The 15,145-nt window shown below is 38.5% G+C and overlaps 1 protein-coding gene across 2 annotated transcripts in view; it reads right to left on the bottom strand.

The window, feature by feature from the left end:
• Positions 1–1,512: 1,512 nt before the first annotated feature.
• TRIM23 (tripartite motif containing 23) overlaps positions 1,513–15,145 on the bottom strand; it is a 29,242-nt gene continuing 15,609 nt past the window's right edge. For both annotated transcript variants that reach the window (XM_049795370.1, XM_049795371.1), the window contains exons 5-11: positions 14,794–14,976; positions 14,055–14,270; positions 12,840–12,974; positions 6,802–6,931; positions 6,574–6,684; positions 5,003–5,127; positions 1,513–4,657 (exon numbers count right to left, since the gene is read on the bottom strand). In XM_049795370.1, the coding sequence (XP_049651327.1) occupies positions 4,478–4,657; positions 5,003–5,127; positions 6,574–6,684; positions 6,802–6,931; positions 12,840–12,974; positions 14,055–14,270; positions 14,794–14,976 (1,080 nt within the window). In that variant the 3' untranslated portion in view covers positions 1,513–4,477. The remainder of the gene's footprint in view (positions 4,658–5,002; positions 5,128–6,573; positions 6,685–6,801; positions 6,932–12,839; positions 12,975–14,054; positions 14,271–14,793; positions 14,977–15,145) is intronic.

Below are 15,145 nucleotides of genomic sequence, written 5' to 3'. Positions count from 1 at the left end.
GCTTTCCCATTATTTTAGCCTAGGGAGTCTGTTTCTGGCTTCGTTTGTACCTCAAGTCCTACAACCAGTACTGTGTCTACTGAAATACTTAGTTTAAATTAATGACGGCATCATCTTAACTGAGCCTGTGTCAGGTGTTTCTGATGCGGTCCTCGATGAAAGCTCAGACAACTTCTCAAGCTATTGTGAATCTGGGGTGTCGTGGTTTGAACCCAGCTAGTAACAAACCACCACACAGCCACTTGCTCTATCCCAGTGGGCTGAGGAGGAGAAAATATATAGAAAAGCTTGTGGGTTGAGGTCAAGGATAGGGAGGGATCACTCACCACTTATGGTCACAGGCAAAAGACAGGCTCAACTTGGGGAAAACCCAAAACCAATATAATTTACTACCAATCAAATCAAAACAAGGATAATGAGAAGTAAAACCAAATCTTAAACCACCTTCCCCCCAGCCCCTCCCTCCTTCCTGGGCTCAACTCCACTCCAGATTTCTCTACCTCCTCCCTCCCAGCAGCACAGGGGGACGGGGAATGGGGATTAGAGTCAGATCATCACACCTTGTCTCTGCCGCTCCTTCCTCCTCAGGGGGAGGACTCCTCACACTCTTCCCCTGCTCCAGCGTGGGGTCCCTCCCACAGGAGACAGTTCTCCATGTATTTCTCCAGCGTGGGTCCTTCCCACAGGCTGCAGTTCTTCACAAACTGCTCTAGCGTGGGTCCTTCCCACAGGCTGCAGTCCTTCAGTCACAGACTGCTCCAGCACAGGTTTTCCCATGGAGTCATGGCCATCTTTGGGGACATCTGAAGATGCTGCTCCAGCGTGGGGTTCTCCCTGGGCTGCAGGTGGGCATCTCTTCCCCTGCTCCCCTCCATGGGCTGGGGGGGGGACAGCCTGCCGCCTCACCACGGGCTGCAGGGGCATCCCCTCCTCCTCCCCGGCTCCTCCTCTTCACTGACCTCGCTGTCTGCAGAGGGGTTCCTCTCACATCCCACTCCCCTCTCCGCTCCAGGTTGTTCTTCTTAAATCTGTTCTCCCAGAGGCGCTACCACCATCACTGATGGGCTCAGCCTTGGCCAGAGTCGGGTCTGACTTGGAGCCAGGGAAGCTTCTAGCAGCTTCTCACAGGAGCCAACCCTGCAGCCCCTCCCCCGCTACCAAAACCCCACCACACAAACCCAAAACATGTGGCTAGGTAATGGTCCTGTTGTTATGTTGGATAGTTAAGTCTACTCCAAATACAGTAAGTTCAACTGTTTATGTTCACGTAACACCAGGACACTCATACAAAATGCAGAAGTTTACAGTTCTGGTAACTTCATTCATGAAATGAGACATGATGCATGCTAATCAAATTCAGTCCCTCAAAAGCTGCTACCACTAGGAAGCTTATCTTCAGTGAGATAAAGGGATATCTTCAGGATCAATAAGAAAAATTCTACAGCACACCTCTATTCTGAGATGACCTTAAAAAAAAACCAACATGTTTATAAAACCTCATTCTCAAAGTTTTAGATACTTTTATTGAAAATAATTCATTTTCTGGGCAACTCAAATTGCAGCAGCTCATGAATTGTTTCCACTAAAAGAACCCCTTCTTTCAAGAAATCTTTACATAACATCCACACCTACTCCAACAGTTCAGAATAAGAACTATCTCACAATAAAACCGTCATGTATCACATAGTCCACAATAAATTTGAAGGTAGCATACAGTAAGACCATATCAAGTGATAAAACATTTTTCAGTTAGCCTAGACATACTATTTTTGAGCTGAGATTCTTTAAAGAAAGCCACAACACAGTCACTGGATGTTATATTTACTCACTTTCACAATTAAGTCAAAATCCTATGAAAAGGTATTCAGTCTTTTCAAATAATCCTCACAGTTAGTAATGCTTGAGTGAGTTCTAGTTGAGGAAATATTCCAATTACACACTGCATAAGTCAGTACACTAAAAACTAAAGTTCAGTGAAACTGGTGAAACAAGCTTAAATTTATGACAGAAGCAATTTATATGTGGTATTAATTTATAATACAAATAAACCTCTTAGTGTACTGGTTTACACTGAAGAGTTCACAGATGAATGCAACACTTTCACAGTTACTTCAAGTCATCTTAAGTAAATTCCATTTAAAAACATTTTTATGGTAGCATTCCATGTGTCACAAGCAATCTTCTGTACTCAAAAATATGCATGAGTGAGAATTTTTCCTCTGCCCTCAAATGTAATGTTAGAAAAAATCCAAACTGGTCACCCTGAACATTTTAAAGTAGTAGAACTACACCGAGAGGCATGTATAACTGAAGTATAAGCCAGCTAAAATAAAATTACAGAATCAGGATTTTTCTAAAGAATGCATGTCTTCTCTGTTAAAAATATTCCAGGAAAAGGTATCTACCATGCTTAGCAGAACTTGTTCATATTTTAAAAAAAAGCTATGAAGGGACAGTCAGCCCTAAGTAGGTCTGGGACTGCTCTGCAGTACAGGCTAAGCAGATGCTCAAGTCAGAGCAGCCAACTGTCTACTGTGCAAGAAGTTACAGGCTGGGAAGGATGAACAATTTTTAGTTCAGTAGGTGCAAGAAAACACCTTTCACTCCATTGTAAACTATTTCCAAATTTATCAGGTTGTCTGAAGAAAGAGTAAATACTCCTTCTCAGCACCTACATAGGCACTGAAACCCTTTTCACAAACATTTTACTTTAAAGCTTAGCGTTCTTTCAGCTACTATTCCAAGTCATTAGACCCGCTGAATCTGAAGCTGCATTTAACACCATTTACAGGAAATTTAAGTAATAAGATAAAACTACAAATAAGTGTCATCATGAGGAAGTAGTTACCTTAACTGCTTCCTCTTGAAGAAAAGTGCAAATGTACTAAATTATTTGTTTATACATTCTTGGCTTTACCAAAGGTATGTAGTGAGAAAACATCATAAAATTGGTAACATTACAATAAAAGCCAAAGCCACAGATAATGGGGTACATTTTCTTTGCCAGGTGAAGTTCAGAGCTCTCACAGGTAAACACGCTTTTCAGTGTGGTAAAAAGATCTACCCATCTGTGAAACAACCCTGCTCACTTCCACTGCCTGGTTCTCCTGATTCACCTCTACTCCACTAAGAAAAAGTGATGATATGCAGTTTTGATCTATTGGCCATGCTCTTCATAGGTCCTCTCCTGACACGAAGAGGTCCATGGCATGGCTTCTTCAACTGGCAATGGCTGTGTACTTTAAGAGGAGGGCAGAAGATTCTGCTGTGCATACCAGACATAAAATTGATAGCAGAGTTGCATGTGCAGCGGAAAAAGAGACATCACTAAGTCGTTGCAACCTTCTCTGAATTTAAACAGCACTATACCCATATTTCACAGGTTTGTGAATGAGCAATCTCCGAAAATAGAGGCATTGGTGATAGTTCCATGTAGAAGAAACAGTAAGAACTGAAAATCTACTTATGGAAGGTTTATATCACATTTTACCATCTGCTCTTCTAAGTAAGAGTTATAATTAGTATACACTGCTTTTACATTGTGTTATTTAATATTTTAAGGCCACCACCTTAATCTGGAAGCATGACTTCTACCTAACAGTATATAGCTGGATTGATGTTACACCACACTACTTCTTAAAGAAGTTGTTTGATTTTTTTTAAACTTCATTTGACTTCTTGAGGAGTAACCTTAACCTCTAACAGCAGATTATGTCCTCAAGTACACAAAAAACACTTTCACCCCAATATCACTACAGTCTTTCCATAAATATTTTAGCATGTGTACAGTTAACAAAAAAACCCAACTCCTCCCCCTCAACCAGAAAAGGAGTAGCTAAACAATGCCACAGCCCCCTAGCCCTGCAACACTGTTCCCCATTCTCAGATATCTTTGCCCAGTTATGCTGCCTTCCGGTAACAAACAGGGAATAAATAATGGGGGAAACATTTTCTTTTTGTGGTGTACTTGCATGTAATTTTCAATGCCACCTTTAGATAAATGCATTCTTTAGATATTAAAGAGTAGCACCATTTATTTCTGACTAATACAGCTGGCTACTCTAATAACTTGAGATGGATTCTGGAATAGTTTCCTGGGAAAGTATTTCTAAACCATTCAAAAATTTTCTGACACCAATTAACTACTTTAACCTTGTTATAATTATTAGATGAACTCCAATACATATTTTATCAGGGAAGAATTTTAAATTGTAACACCCCAATTTCACCAAAAAGAATTTAAAGGCACCCTTGTAATGAGCCCATTCCATTACTTGTATCAAATTTCAAAAACACTGTAACAGCACAAGTTTACTGAACCAGTTATCTGATCTAGGATAAAGGCTTATATTTTTTTCTGTAACCACCAGGTTAAATAAAGTCCCCTCTTCAGACAGCAGACCAGGCTACAACATCCTAAATCGTGCAAACAAAACAAGAGAGTAAACTACAACATTAAATTGCAGCTGCTGTAAAATTAAGCCACATCTAGGACACCAGCAGCCACTAACTGCCTTGAAAGCCAGTCCAATCCTTCATAAAGTCCTGTACCACTTCGGGCATCACAACCCTGAATATACCAGCTACGGCCACAGCAGAGTTTGTGGACACTCAGCAGTTCTGTGATTTCTTCCACTGAAAGTGCACCTGCTACATCCTGCAACAGAATGAGATACAAAGACTCAATTATTCTTCTGTATTATGTTTGAAGCATTTTATTTTCAACCAATGGCTTAGACGGAAGCTCCAGATCACATGAAAGCTTTCCAAACACAAAAGCCAAATAAACCAGTTACACATTTACTACTCGTTACCATAAAACTAGTTGTTGAGTTTACTAAGCACTCTACCATCACTTATTCTGCCAGCATTAAACATAAGGAAAACATCTACATTTTATGCTTTCCGCATTACCATTCCTACCCATAGCAGAGGGTTCAGAAAGCTGGAATTTGGTACACAAACTAAGGAAAAGTAACAGAGTGAAAAAAACGACCAGTACCTGTTTATTAGCAAAGATCAAGAGCAAGGCATCCCGCAGTTCCTTCTCTGTTAATAACTTTGCAAGTTCACTGTGTGCTTCACTGACCCTGTCTCTGTGACTGCTATCAACAACGAACACCACCGCTATGAAAGAGAGAAATGTTTTACACACATTTAAATATAAACTTTGTAAAATTAGCTTTTAACTTACACAAGTCTTTTTTTTCTAGCAGTATTCTATGTGAAGTTTCTCAGCAGTGCACAACTTCAATTTCAAATCCAGGAGGACTGAGAAATGCCTTACATACCTCTATACTTTTGACAAAAATGTAGAATTCATCCTAAAACAGGGGAAAAAAAGTCTGCTTTTTGCCTAGTCTAACATAAAGGTTGTGATATTTTAACTACTTAGGTCTAAACCCAGATTTACTATGTGTGGATTGAGTATCTCAGTTTAAACCACTTCTTGATCCATTTATACTCAATCAACTCCATTTATACACAATCAACTGTTCCAGTTTCCCTTAACTGGCTGTAAAATCTACAGGTTCAGCCAAATCGGCACAGCTTCCCTCAGCTACAGACTAAACAGTCCAGAGAAGATTGCCATGGACCTGGCACAGCAGCAGTAGATTTTACTATACACTACAGAGAGTAACCAAGATGCCAGAAAGACTAGAGAGTCAGGGAGGCAGAGCTAGAGGACAAAATTTAAACTCATGGTTTTTGCAATGAAAAAATCCCAACAAAACTAAACAAAACTTAACTGCAGTTATGCACCAGGTTAACTGCTTAGACTTTCTCTCCAACATACAATTCTTCAAGGGACTCATGATTCCATGCTACTGGCGTTTACACAGTAAGTTTTAAGAGAACAACAGAAATCCCAAAATACAATTTTTAAGTTTGAAAAGATGAAGAATTTAAAATATTTAAGTTTGCAATGAAGGCTGAAATAATGCACGAAGTTGAGCACATAACTGATGTTTGTCATTCCTAAGTATTTCAGATAATTCTGAATGAATTAATGAAGAGGAACCCCTTTCTAATTTGGAAAACAACTGTGCAGGATTTACAGAAGGACAGCATGAATTTCTAAGTTGGCACCATTTAGATCAAAGTTTTCAGAATCAGTAATCTAGTCTATGACCAGATATTACACTGCAATACCAAGTCAGGTGTTACAGAACTTTGCAGAATTTTTTAAGTTGCTAACTAAAGGCTCCTAAAGGCTGAGTGTTTTCCTTTCAAGTGCTATTTAAATTTCATACCTGGCAAGTACTACTTCCCACTATGCAAACTTTGGAATGCTGCACCTTGTCTGTTGTCAGCTATAACCAGTTCAACAGAGGTTCTAGTTTTGTTTGGCTTCACAAACTGTCTGATGGATTTATGGAGAACGTGCTTTTATCATGCAGCAGACACTATGACCAACTGGATTAAAATTTCTTAGCTCATGAATCCAGCAGCTGTACTTTGCATTAGATGAACAATTTTCTACTGTTATAAATTATTTCTATTAATAAACTTTTTGGCTCTGAAATACAAGCTAGAAGACAAAATACAGTTTAAAAGTTGTATTAATCTCACCTTGTGTATTGAGATAATAATGTTTCCACAAGGGCCTCAATTTGTGCTTCCCTCCCACATCCCAAATTGTAAACTTCAAATTCTTGTATTCTACTGTTTCAACATTAAAACCTAGAATAAAAATATTGAAGTTTTATAGTCTTGTTCTGTATGAATATAAAATAATCAAATTATACATGTAAGTCAAACATTCAGAAAAATCATTACATTTAAATTGCTGCTACTAACCTATCGTTGGAATTGGCTGCATGAATTCATCTTGCTTTAACTTAAACAAAATAGTTGTTTTGCCAGCTCCATCTAATCCTAGAGTGACAACCCGAATTTCCATTTTTGGTCCAATATGTACCCTGTTGTCCTGGAAGAAACAGCATACACAAAACAAGAGCAAGTTTAGGAAATTCAAACTGGAAAACTCTTATGTTTTAGATACTTATCTTGTCACTATTTGTAGTGATTAAATGGGTGGACTCCAAAAATACAAGGCACAATCACCAATCACCTCCAGCAATAACATAAACCAAAATACCCAGTAATCTCTGTAGTGAACCTGTAACTTCTGCCTGTGTTATCACATGCCTTTTAGAAACACAGCCAATCTCATTCTAGTATGTCTGTACTTAATAAAATTTCAAATTCTTTCATCAATCTGGCTCAAACCACATGAGGAACTGTTCATAGTAATCAGTTAGAATTCTCTGACCAGAGAACTCTCTGTTGGTTTTGTAGCTTTTCCACTATGTTTTGTCACATTATGATGACCCCACCTACAGAACTAGTTCCTTGCTGGAGGCTCCATAGCTACGCCTCTTCACCTCAAGCCACTTCCAATCCTTTACCACATTAAACCAGCAACATTATTAGCATTAAGCAGTAATCTGAAATCTGAAGAAAAACAAACAATGCCCCCCCACCTCAAGTCTTGCTTGAAGGCAAGGAAGGAGAATCAACTTCCTATTTGTAGTTTAGACCAAGCTACCAAGAGTATTTGAACAAGCTGATGCTAACAATGCATTCAAGTGGTATTATTAATATAAAGCAGCAAACCGTAAATTGTAAAATAAACAACATAGGCTAAGATTACTAGGTACCCCTGAAACACATTTTGATGTACTTAGAAATGCTACCTTGATCAAATACCAGAGTTTCAATCATCAGAACCATATGGCAATACATTGTTTCCTTGCAAAATCCAGACAGTGCTGTGCTGGGCAAGCAATACACGAAAACCTGTGTCTACCCCACTGAGCTTTTCATTTCTTCTTGCATTAGAAATGCTATTTACTGAGTGCAAAAATGCTACAACCTCTCCTGGTACAAGACCAACATGCACCAGCGTGACCGGATATATATAAGCACCTACATTAGGTGACTTGAGATATACACACATACACAGAGGATCCATTATATAGCTGGATATATGTCATTATGACATGGAAATCCATTCTCCCCTCTGTCACAGATGAAGCAGCGTACTGCCAAAATAATCAATACAGATTAATTCAATGACCTTATGCTATTGTAGTCTCCAAAGAGAGTAAACACAGCTTGAGAAACTGCTTTCTAAAAAAAAGTAATTAAAAAATGTTGCAAAAACCACAATGCAAAAGTAAGCAACACCATGATTGTAAGTTTGTTACAATCATACAGATTGTAAGAGTCAGGTCAAAGGTCCAGCTAATCTAGCATGTTGTCTGAAACTAGGTAAAGATGGACACATGCAAAAGTAAGAGACAAGGAAAGCACACAGTGATAACTGTCCTAAACACCCTCCCCGAGTCAAACAGCTTGCAGCTCATGGACTTAGTGAGCCAAGAGTGTGGCTTCTGCAACGAACTGATCTTGATGTATTATTCATCTACAAATCTGTCTTGTCTGCTTTTTGAAACCACAGACATTTAGGGCCCAGAAGATCCCTGGCATAGAACACCATAGGCTGTTTGTTGTGAAAAAATGACTTTGTTTGAATCTGTGAAATAAACTTGTACAAGCTGAGCAGTTTCAGCCCTACAGCTTTGACACTACACAAGACAGATGCTCCAAAACCAAAAGACTAACAGAATATTTGAGATTTGGAAAATAAAACATTGAGACTTATTTGCTTTTTAATAAATTTCTTCTAAGTTCTAGATTTCTGGATTCAGAGCTGAAGTTGCCAAATTCAGTGACAACATTGCAACACAGCACGTTATCTGAAAGGGTTATCTCCTGAAGAAGAAAAACCTGTGGGCAGATTCTTGACAAGCATGTCAGCTGGAAACATACAGGCAAAGAGAAAGAGCACAAAGAAGTATGCAAAAGGCACTGAAGAATTTAAAAAATGCCATGCCTCCAGCACCCTTTTCACACTCAAGCCTCAGTTCTGATTTTGTCTAAAATTTCTGGGGATGAATGTTCCCAGTTCTTCTCTGGAGGAAGGAAAAGAGGCAGCTCTGGATAGAACCACTAAGTTTATAGGTTTCTTGCTGAAGGCAACACCCTGGCTATGGCCAGAGCTTGCTGATAGTCAGCCAGTGTGCTCGTTTTAGCTGGGATAGAGTTAATTTTCTTCATAGTAGCTAGTATGGGGCTATGTTTTGGATTTGTGCTGGAGACAGGGTTGATAACTCAGGGATGTTTTAGTTACTGCTGAGCAGCACTTACACAGAGGCAAGCCCTTTTCTGCTTCTCACCCCACCCCACCAGCAAAGAGGCTGGGGGTGCACAAGAAGTTGGGAGGGGACACAGCTGGGACAGCTGACCCCAAGTGACCACAGGGATGTTCCAGACAACATGAAATCATGCTCACTGTATAAAGGTGGGGGAAGAAGAAGGAAGGGGGAGGACGTTTGGAGTGATGGTGTTTGTCTTCCCAAGTTAGCGTTATGTGTGATGGAGCCCTGCTTTCCTGGAGATGGCTGAACACCTGCCTTCTGGTGGGAAGTGGTGAATGAATTCCTTGTTTTGCTTTGGCTTGTGCGTGCAGCTTTTGCTTTACTTATTAAACTGTCTTTACCTCAACCGATGAGGTTTGGGGTTTTTTTTCTTCTAATTCTCTCCCCCTTCCCACTGGGGGGGCGGAGTGAGCAAGCGATTGTATGGTGCTTAGCTGCTGGCTGGGGTTAAACCACAACAGCCAGCCTGGCCGTGCTCTCAGGGCACCACTAGAAGCACCAGACACCTCTACAGCTCCCATGGCTAGAGGGCAGAGGCAGTGCCGGCCCGTGCAACTTAAAGCATCAGAGAAGTAGAGGAGATGAATGATTCTGCCAAATTTAGCCATCTTGTTTCAGTTTGCTTTCTGTAAGTTTTGGAGTGAAAACAGGTTGTTCTCAGTATGTTTGTACTCTCTCAGAAGGAATCAAAATGCAATCTGTGATGGACACCAAATTTCCACTTTTTGTGTAAGCAGTTCTGTCACCTTAGGAAGAACCTTGCAAGAAAAGTTCTTACTCAGAAAATAATGTATAGCACCTGTAATACGAGTCAGAAATAATTGGCTATTGATGATCACAGCTAGAAACTGACAGATGAAAAAAAAACATCTCTGCATCAACTATATCAGCACCTTTAATAAAAAAATTTTTTTTAAACAAATCTGGCCAGTAAAACCCCTACATGTCTGCATTTCTGGCAGATGTATAACTGGATAGCATACTTAGAAACAGGTAACCTGTGATTTCTGTTTAAGTAAAACTTGGTGTTTTCTTAAATCTCAATACAGAAAGTGCAGAAGGAAAAAATCACACAACTGTGATCTCTTGGGTTTTTGTCCTTGTCCTTCATCTTTGTTAAGAATTTGTTGACATGACAAAAGCTCTATATAGCTTTACTTAAAGATAGCGTTAAGTGCTTTCCCTCTGATAGATTACTGTCTTCTAGGGTACTCTTGGTGTTGGTAAGGGTTAGCAGTTTCCCATACTTGCTTCAACAATGATGGATAAGTGCTCTTTACTACCTCAGGTACTGTTTTTTAATTATTTTCCCTCTCCCCAGTATGTACATACAAATATTCAGGATGAACAATTGCTATTCCTGTATATAACACTCCACAGCCACTGACCTCATTTGACCAGAACAGAACAGCAATCTCCCTCTTCAAATATGGACTGCACTCCTGGATGAGGAGCCATTTCCTTGCCAACAAACTGAGTACATGAATACATCTCAAGCTTATTTGGTCAAAGTCCTCATAAATACATAGGTAAAGGAGGATCCACTGGAAACAATATATTAACAACATTTGGGAAAAAATTATTATATATTAACATAGTTCTTGAAAGATTTTCAGCATCTTGTCCTGGAATTCTCCAAATCCTCCCTTCAGAGCTTTATATGTGGCATTTCCCCTGATGGTTTAGGAAGAGGAAACAGCACTATCCATGTTTTTCATGTCATCAGTGAAACAAAAAAAACGTGGATAAACCTACTCACTTTCAATAGTGGAAAGGATTTCTCCCTCCCCTCCTTAAATCTCCACAACCTTCACTGGATATGGAATGTTCCTTTGATCTGGTACTGTTTGAAATGCTTTTTTAATTTCATAATGGATGCAGCCTTCAGTGCATGAGAGTTTCTGAGAAAGACCTTTTCAGCGATATAATAACACTTTACAGTTTTTGATCTGAAGATTTTATTTCTATCTGAAATCTGTTGCCAGGCACAGACCTTTCATGTACAACAAGCCTCACTACAAGTCACAACAGTGGCCATCAGCATGACAGTATTCTAAGAAAACATTGTGTAGAAAGAGAGCTTGAAACTTGTTCAGAAGGGAGGAAACATAAAAAGTAAGAGATTGAAGTAATTATTTTCACCTTACTTTTTCATGACTGCTGCTCTTTTTGTGAAAAACAACATTTGCTTTGGCACCTTTGAAATTCAGAATCTAAGCTTCAGAATATTTCATAAAAATACCAATTTGTCACAGGAGAAAAACAATAGAAGTCCTATTTTTTTCTAAAGGAAGCTGAGGTGCAGAGAGACACTGGAAGAATTCTGAGTCCCCCAAGCTGAGACTTATTTCACATCTCCTATTACAACTTAGCTGGCTGCAACCATTCTCTTTCCAAATGCTCAGAAATTCACAATCAAAATTTCCTGAGTCAGATTAACAGCTCCTAAAGGCAAAATCACACATCCAAAATGCCTCTCTGACTCAGCCCTGTGAGATGGCAGCATTAATCAGCTCTTAATACACAGAACGTAATTAATCATCTGTGAAATGTGAATCCTGCTTCATTCATGGAACAATGGAGGTTTGCAGAAGAGGTCTCCCTGACCCTACTAACTCTGATCTCTGCTGAATAGGGAACAGAGGAACAGAAATGAAAATGTTGCATTTATTGATCTGACAAAGCAATTATTACATGGAAATTCAAATATACTTAAGTTACAAAACAAATTATTTGGAAGAAATTGAATTTCTGACAAGAAGAAGAACTGGGACAGAATCCCCATGGAAGCATCCATTTCCTTATAGTACAGACTTCAACAGCAACAGTTAAATCCTCAGTTTCACCTCAGCAACAATAGATCCTATTCCTCTTTCACCCATTCAGAACAGACCCCACCCCCATAAATCAAAGTACTTCTTGCTCTTTGGAGTTTCAAATTTATTTAATCTCCTATGTGAAAAGCATCACCATTATCAAACTCCAAATAATTTCATCCCTTTCAAAGAACAGGTGGTATTGAAATGATATTAAAGCAATAAAAAACTCCAACTACTTAGAATAGGAACTGTGTCTAAACTATCAGTGAATACAAAGCAACTACAAGACAAATTATAAACTGAAAGTTATAATAGCATTGTTGCATTTAAAAATAGGTGTGCAATTTTCAGGACATAAAATAATAAACATCCTGCAGAAGTTATGTTGTCTTCATGAAAAAGCCAAAATACATGGAAAAACAAAGGGTAGATTCCTGCTCTGAGTTGAACTTATAATAAATCAGGTATATTTCCAAAGGAAGGTGTTTCTAGAATTCAAAAATACCATCTTACATATTTAAAAGAAAGCAGCTAATGTTTGAACAAAGTTACTGATGTAGTCAATGACAAATAAATGTTTCTCACACTAATTCCAACAGTACAGTGGTTTTGTTGCTCAAATACCACACAGCATTCATCATATAATAAGACACTGTGGCTCTGATACTGAACTGCCTAAATTTGCTGCAACAAATACATCATCATAATGAACATATATCATTCCTACTTTCTTTTAAATTACATTTGGGACTTCATAAAGTGGATAGCTGTACTTTCATGAGATTAAGAATACCTTCGTAAAAGTGACAGGTATGCTAGCATCCAGCTGTACATGATCTGCAAGTTCTGTAAACTGCTGCTGCTGTTTCTGTAATGTCTCTAGCAACCTCGTAATTTCCTGTTTGGCCAACACTACTCTGCAGTCATCCTAAACAGACAAAGAAAACAAAAGCATGTCTTTACTTTAGTAATTTACTTAAAATAACCAAACACAATGTAAATATGATGGCTGGAAATAAAGCATTTTAAACAGAAGTACTCTAGTTAAAGAAACTCACATTTACAAAATAGATTTGTTTAAAATTGCAATACAAATGTGAAGCCCTTGTCATTCTTCCTTAAAACTAATAGATACTAAATAGTTCTGCAGTTTTAAAAAACTTTTTCTTTGTCCTCTCTTAGTCCTGTAGGAATAAGAATATACATTATAAAAGACAGTAATGTAATATATAAAGAATATTTATATCGTTAGTATATATCATTCCATCAGCTGGAATAGAGCAGCTACTTTGCAGCATACAGCAACACACAACACAAAGAGATTAATATCCACCCATTAACAATGCGAACATTTGCATTGTTAAAAGTACATCTGAGTAAGCAACCAGACACTGGCTCTGAACAAATAAAAAAAAAAAGTACAAATAACACATTAATGAAGTAATTTCTCACACTCGGTTTACTGTTTGCTACCTATACTATTTACCTCTTGCTACCGCTAAATTAAGTGAATAATGGACCACCCAGATACTCTTATATAGCCACTTTCTTCACTTTTAATATGCTGAATTACCTGTATTACAAGTGCTACCGAGAATTATTTAGTCCTAAAACATTTTTTCTTAACAGCCTTGTATGGCAACTATTTTCAAGCACCTGTACTGGTAATTGCAACTGTAAAATCCTTCCCATAAATCTTGTAGCTTCTTTGCTTCAGTTTCATCTCTCCTTCCCACTAACCTCACAAATAACTAGAAATTACTCCAGACAAGAGAATCATGCCATAGGATTCCCAGCAACTGGAGGACTTGATGCTTTTGTACTGATTATCCTTGTCTAACACCCCCCTTGAAATGAATACTTTAATCTTGTGTTATATCATTATTGTTTTAACATTGCAAAGGAAATAAAAATACAGAGTACCATCTGACCTTTTCATTTGTAGCCTAAACTTCATCTGCAGTTCCAATGTATCTTGTCATATGTTACAGTTCACTTGCCAACCTACCTGTTGTAAAGTCTTTTCACAATGAAGGCAAGCTGTTGAAACCTGTGACAAGAGGATGGTCATGTCTTCCTGCTGTTGCCTAAGCCAAATTAACTTCTCTCTCACATGAGCATCAACAACACTAAGAGCCATTTCCTCCTGACGACAAAGAGTTTCATGAAGGTCAGAAAAATAGGCTCGGACACATGAGCGAGCATTCTCCGCAGTCCCTGGTACCTACAGCGTCACAGTTGGGAGATCCAGAGGATTAAGGACACCAGTTGATTCCAGAAGTACATTTTTCATTTTATTAAATTTCTAACTTATCTTTACATCTGCTTGGCTACATCACAGTTCAAGTCTCAATTATACAGAATGGCTTATCAGCCCTAAGAGTAAGGTCCTTCAAGAAGCTACTCCAATAATCCAGTTGCTTATTTTTATATATACACACCTAACAAAAAATGACCAGGGAAAAAAGCCTCAGTAGTATCACAGCACCTGAGAACAGATGCAACCTGTCACAGTACTTCAATACTGTAGTAGCAGTTATACAGGTTTCCCTATACAGCCTGAAAACATTGTAACAGACCACAAGTTCCCCTCTACGGCGTGGCTTAAGCCTCAATGCTGAGTTAGGAGACATAAGACCTTAAGGTATTGTCTTATAAAACCTATGTATAATTTTCAGAGAAATTCCTTATCTTGGTTATTACAAAAAGCAAATAGTCTGTGCACATGAGGGAGGGGGAAAGCATACATGTTCAGTATGGGCCATTCCAACTCCATCTTCAACTATTTGTTCTCCTCCTTCTATATGCTGAACAATTCCAACTAGTTTTCTGGAATAATCTGAGATTTCTTCTGTGAAAGTTCTTATACAGTGGGCCATGTCTAAAATGGATGCACGAATCTGGTTTGCTTCTGGTTCCAAGACAGAATGCTATAATTAAAAGCAACATATCAAAGATCAATCATAAATATCTTCCTTAATAATCTTTTCTATTTTACTACATATTTAATGTCTATATGTGTGTATGTATATGTGTATATATAGGAAAGGCAAGCAAGAATTTAAAACCATCTTGCAATTTAAAACACAATCGGGAGTT

Source organism: Accipiter gentilis, chromosome Z (genome assembly GCF_929443795.1).
Source record: "Accipiter gentilis chromosome Z, bAccGen1.1, whole genome shotgun sequence".
Taxonomy (NCBI): Eukaryota; Metazoa; Chordata; class Aves; order Accipitriformes; family Accipitridae; genus Astur; species Astur gentilis.
The sequence above is the reverse complement of the archived record's forward strand: the minus strand, read 5'-3'. Positions and strand labels throughout refer to the sequence as shown.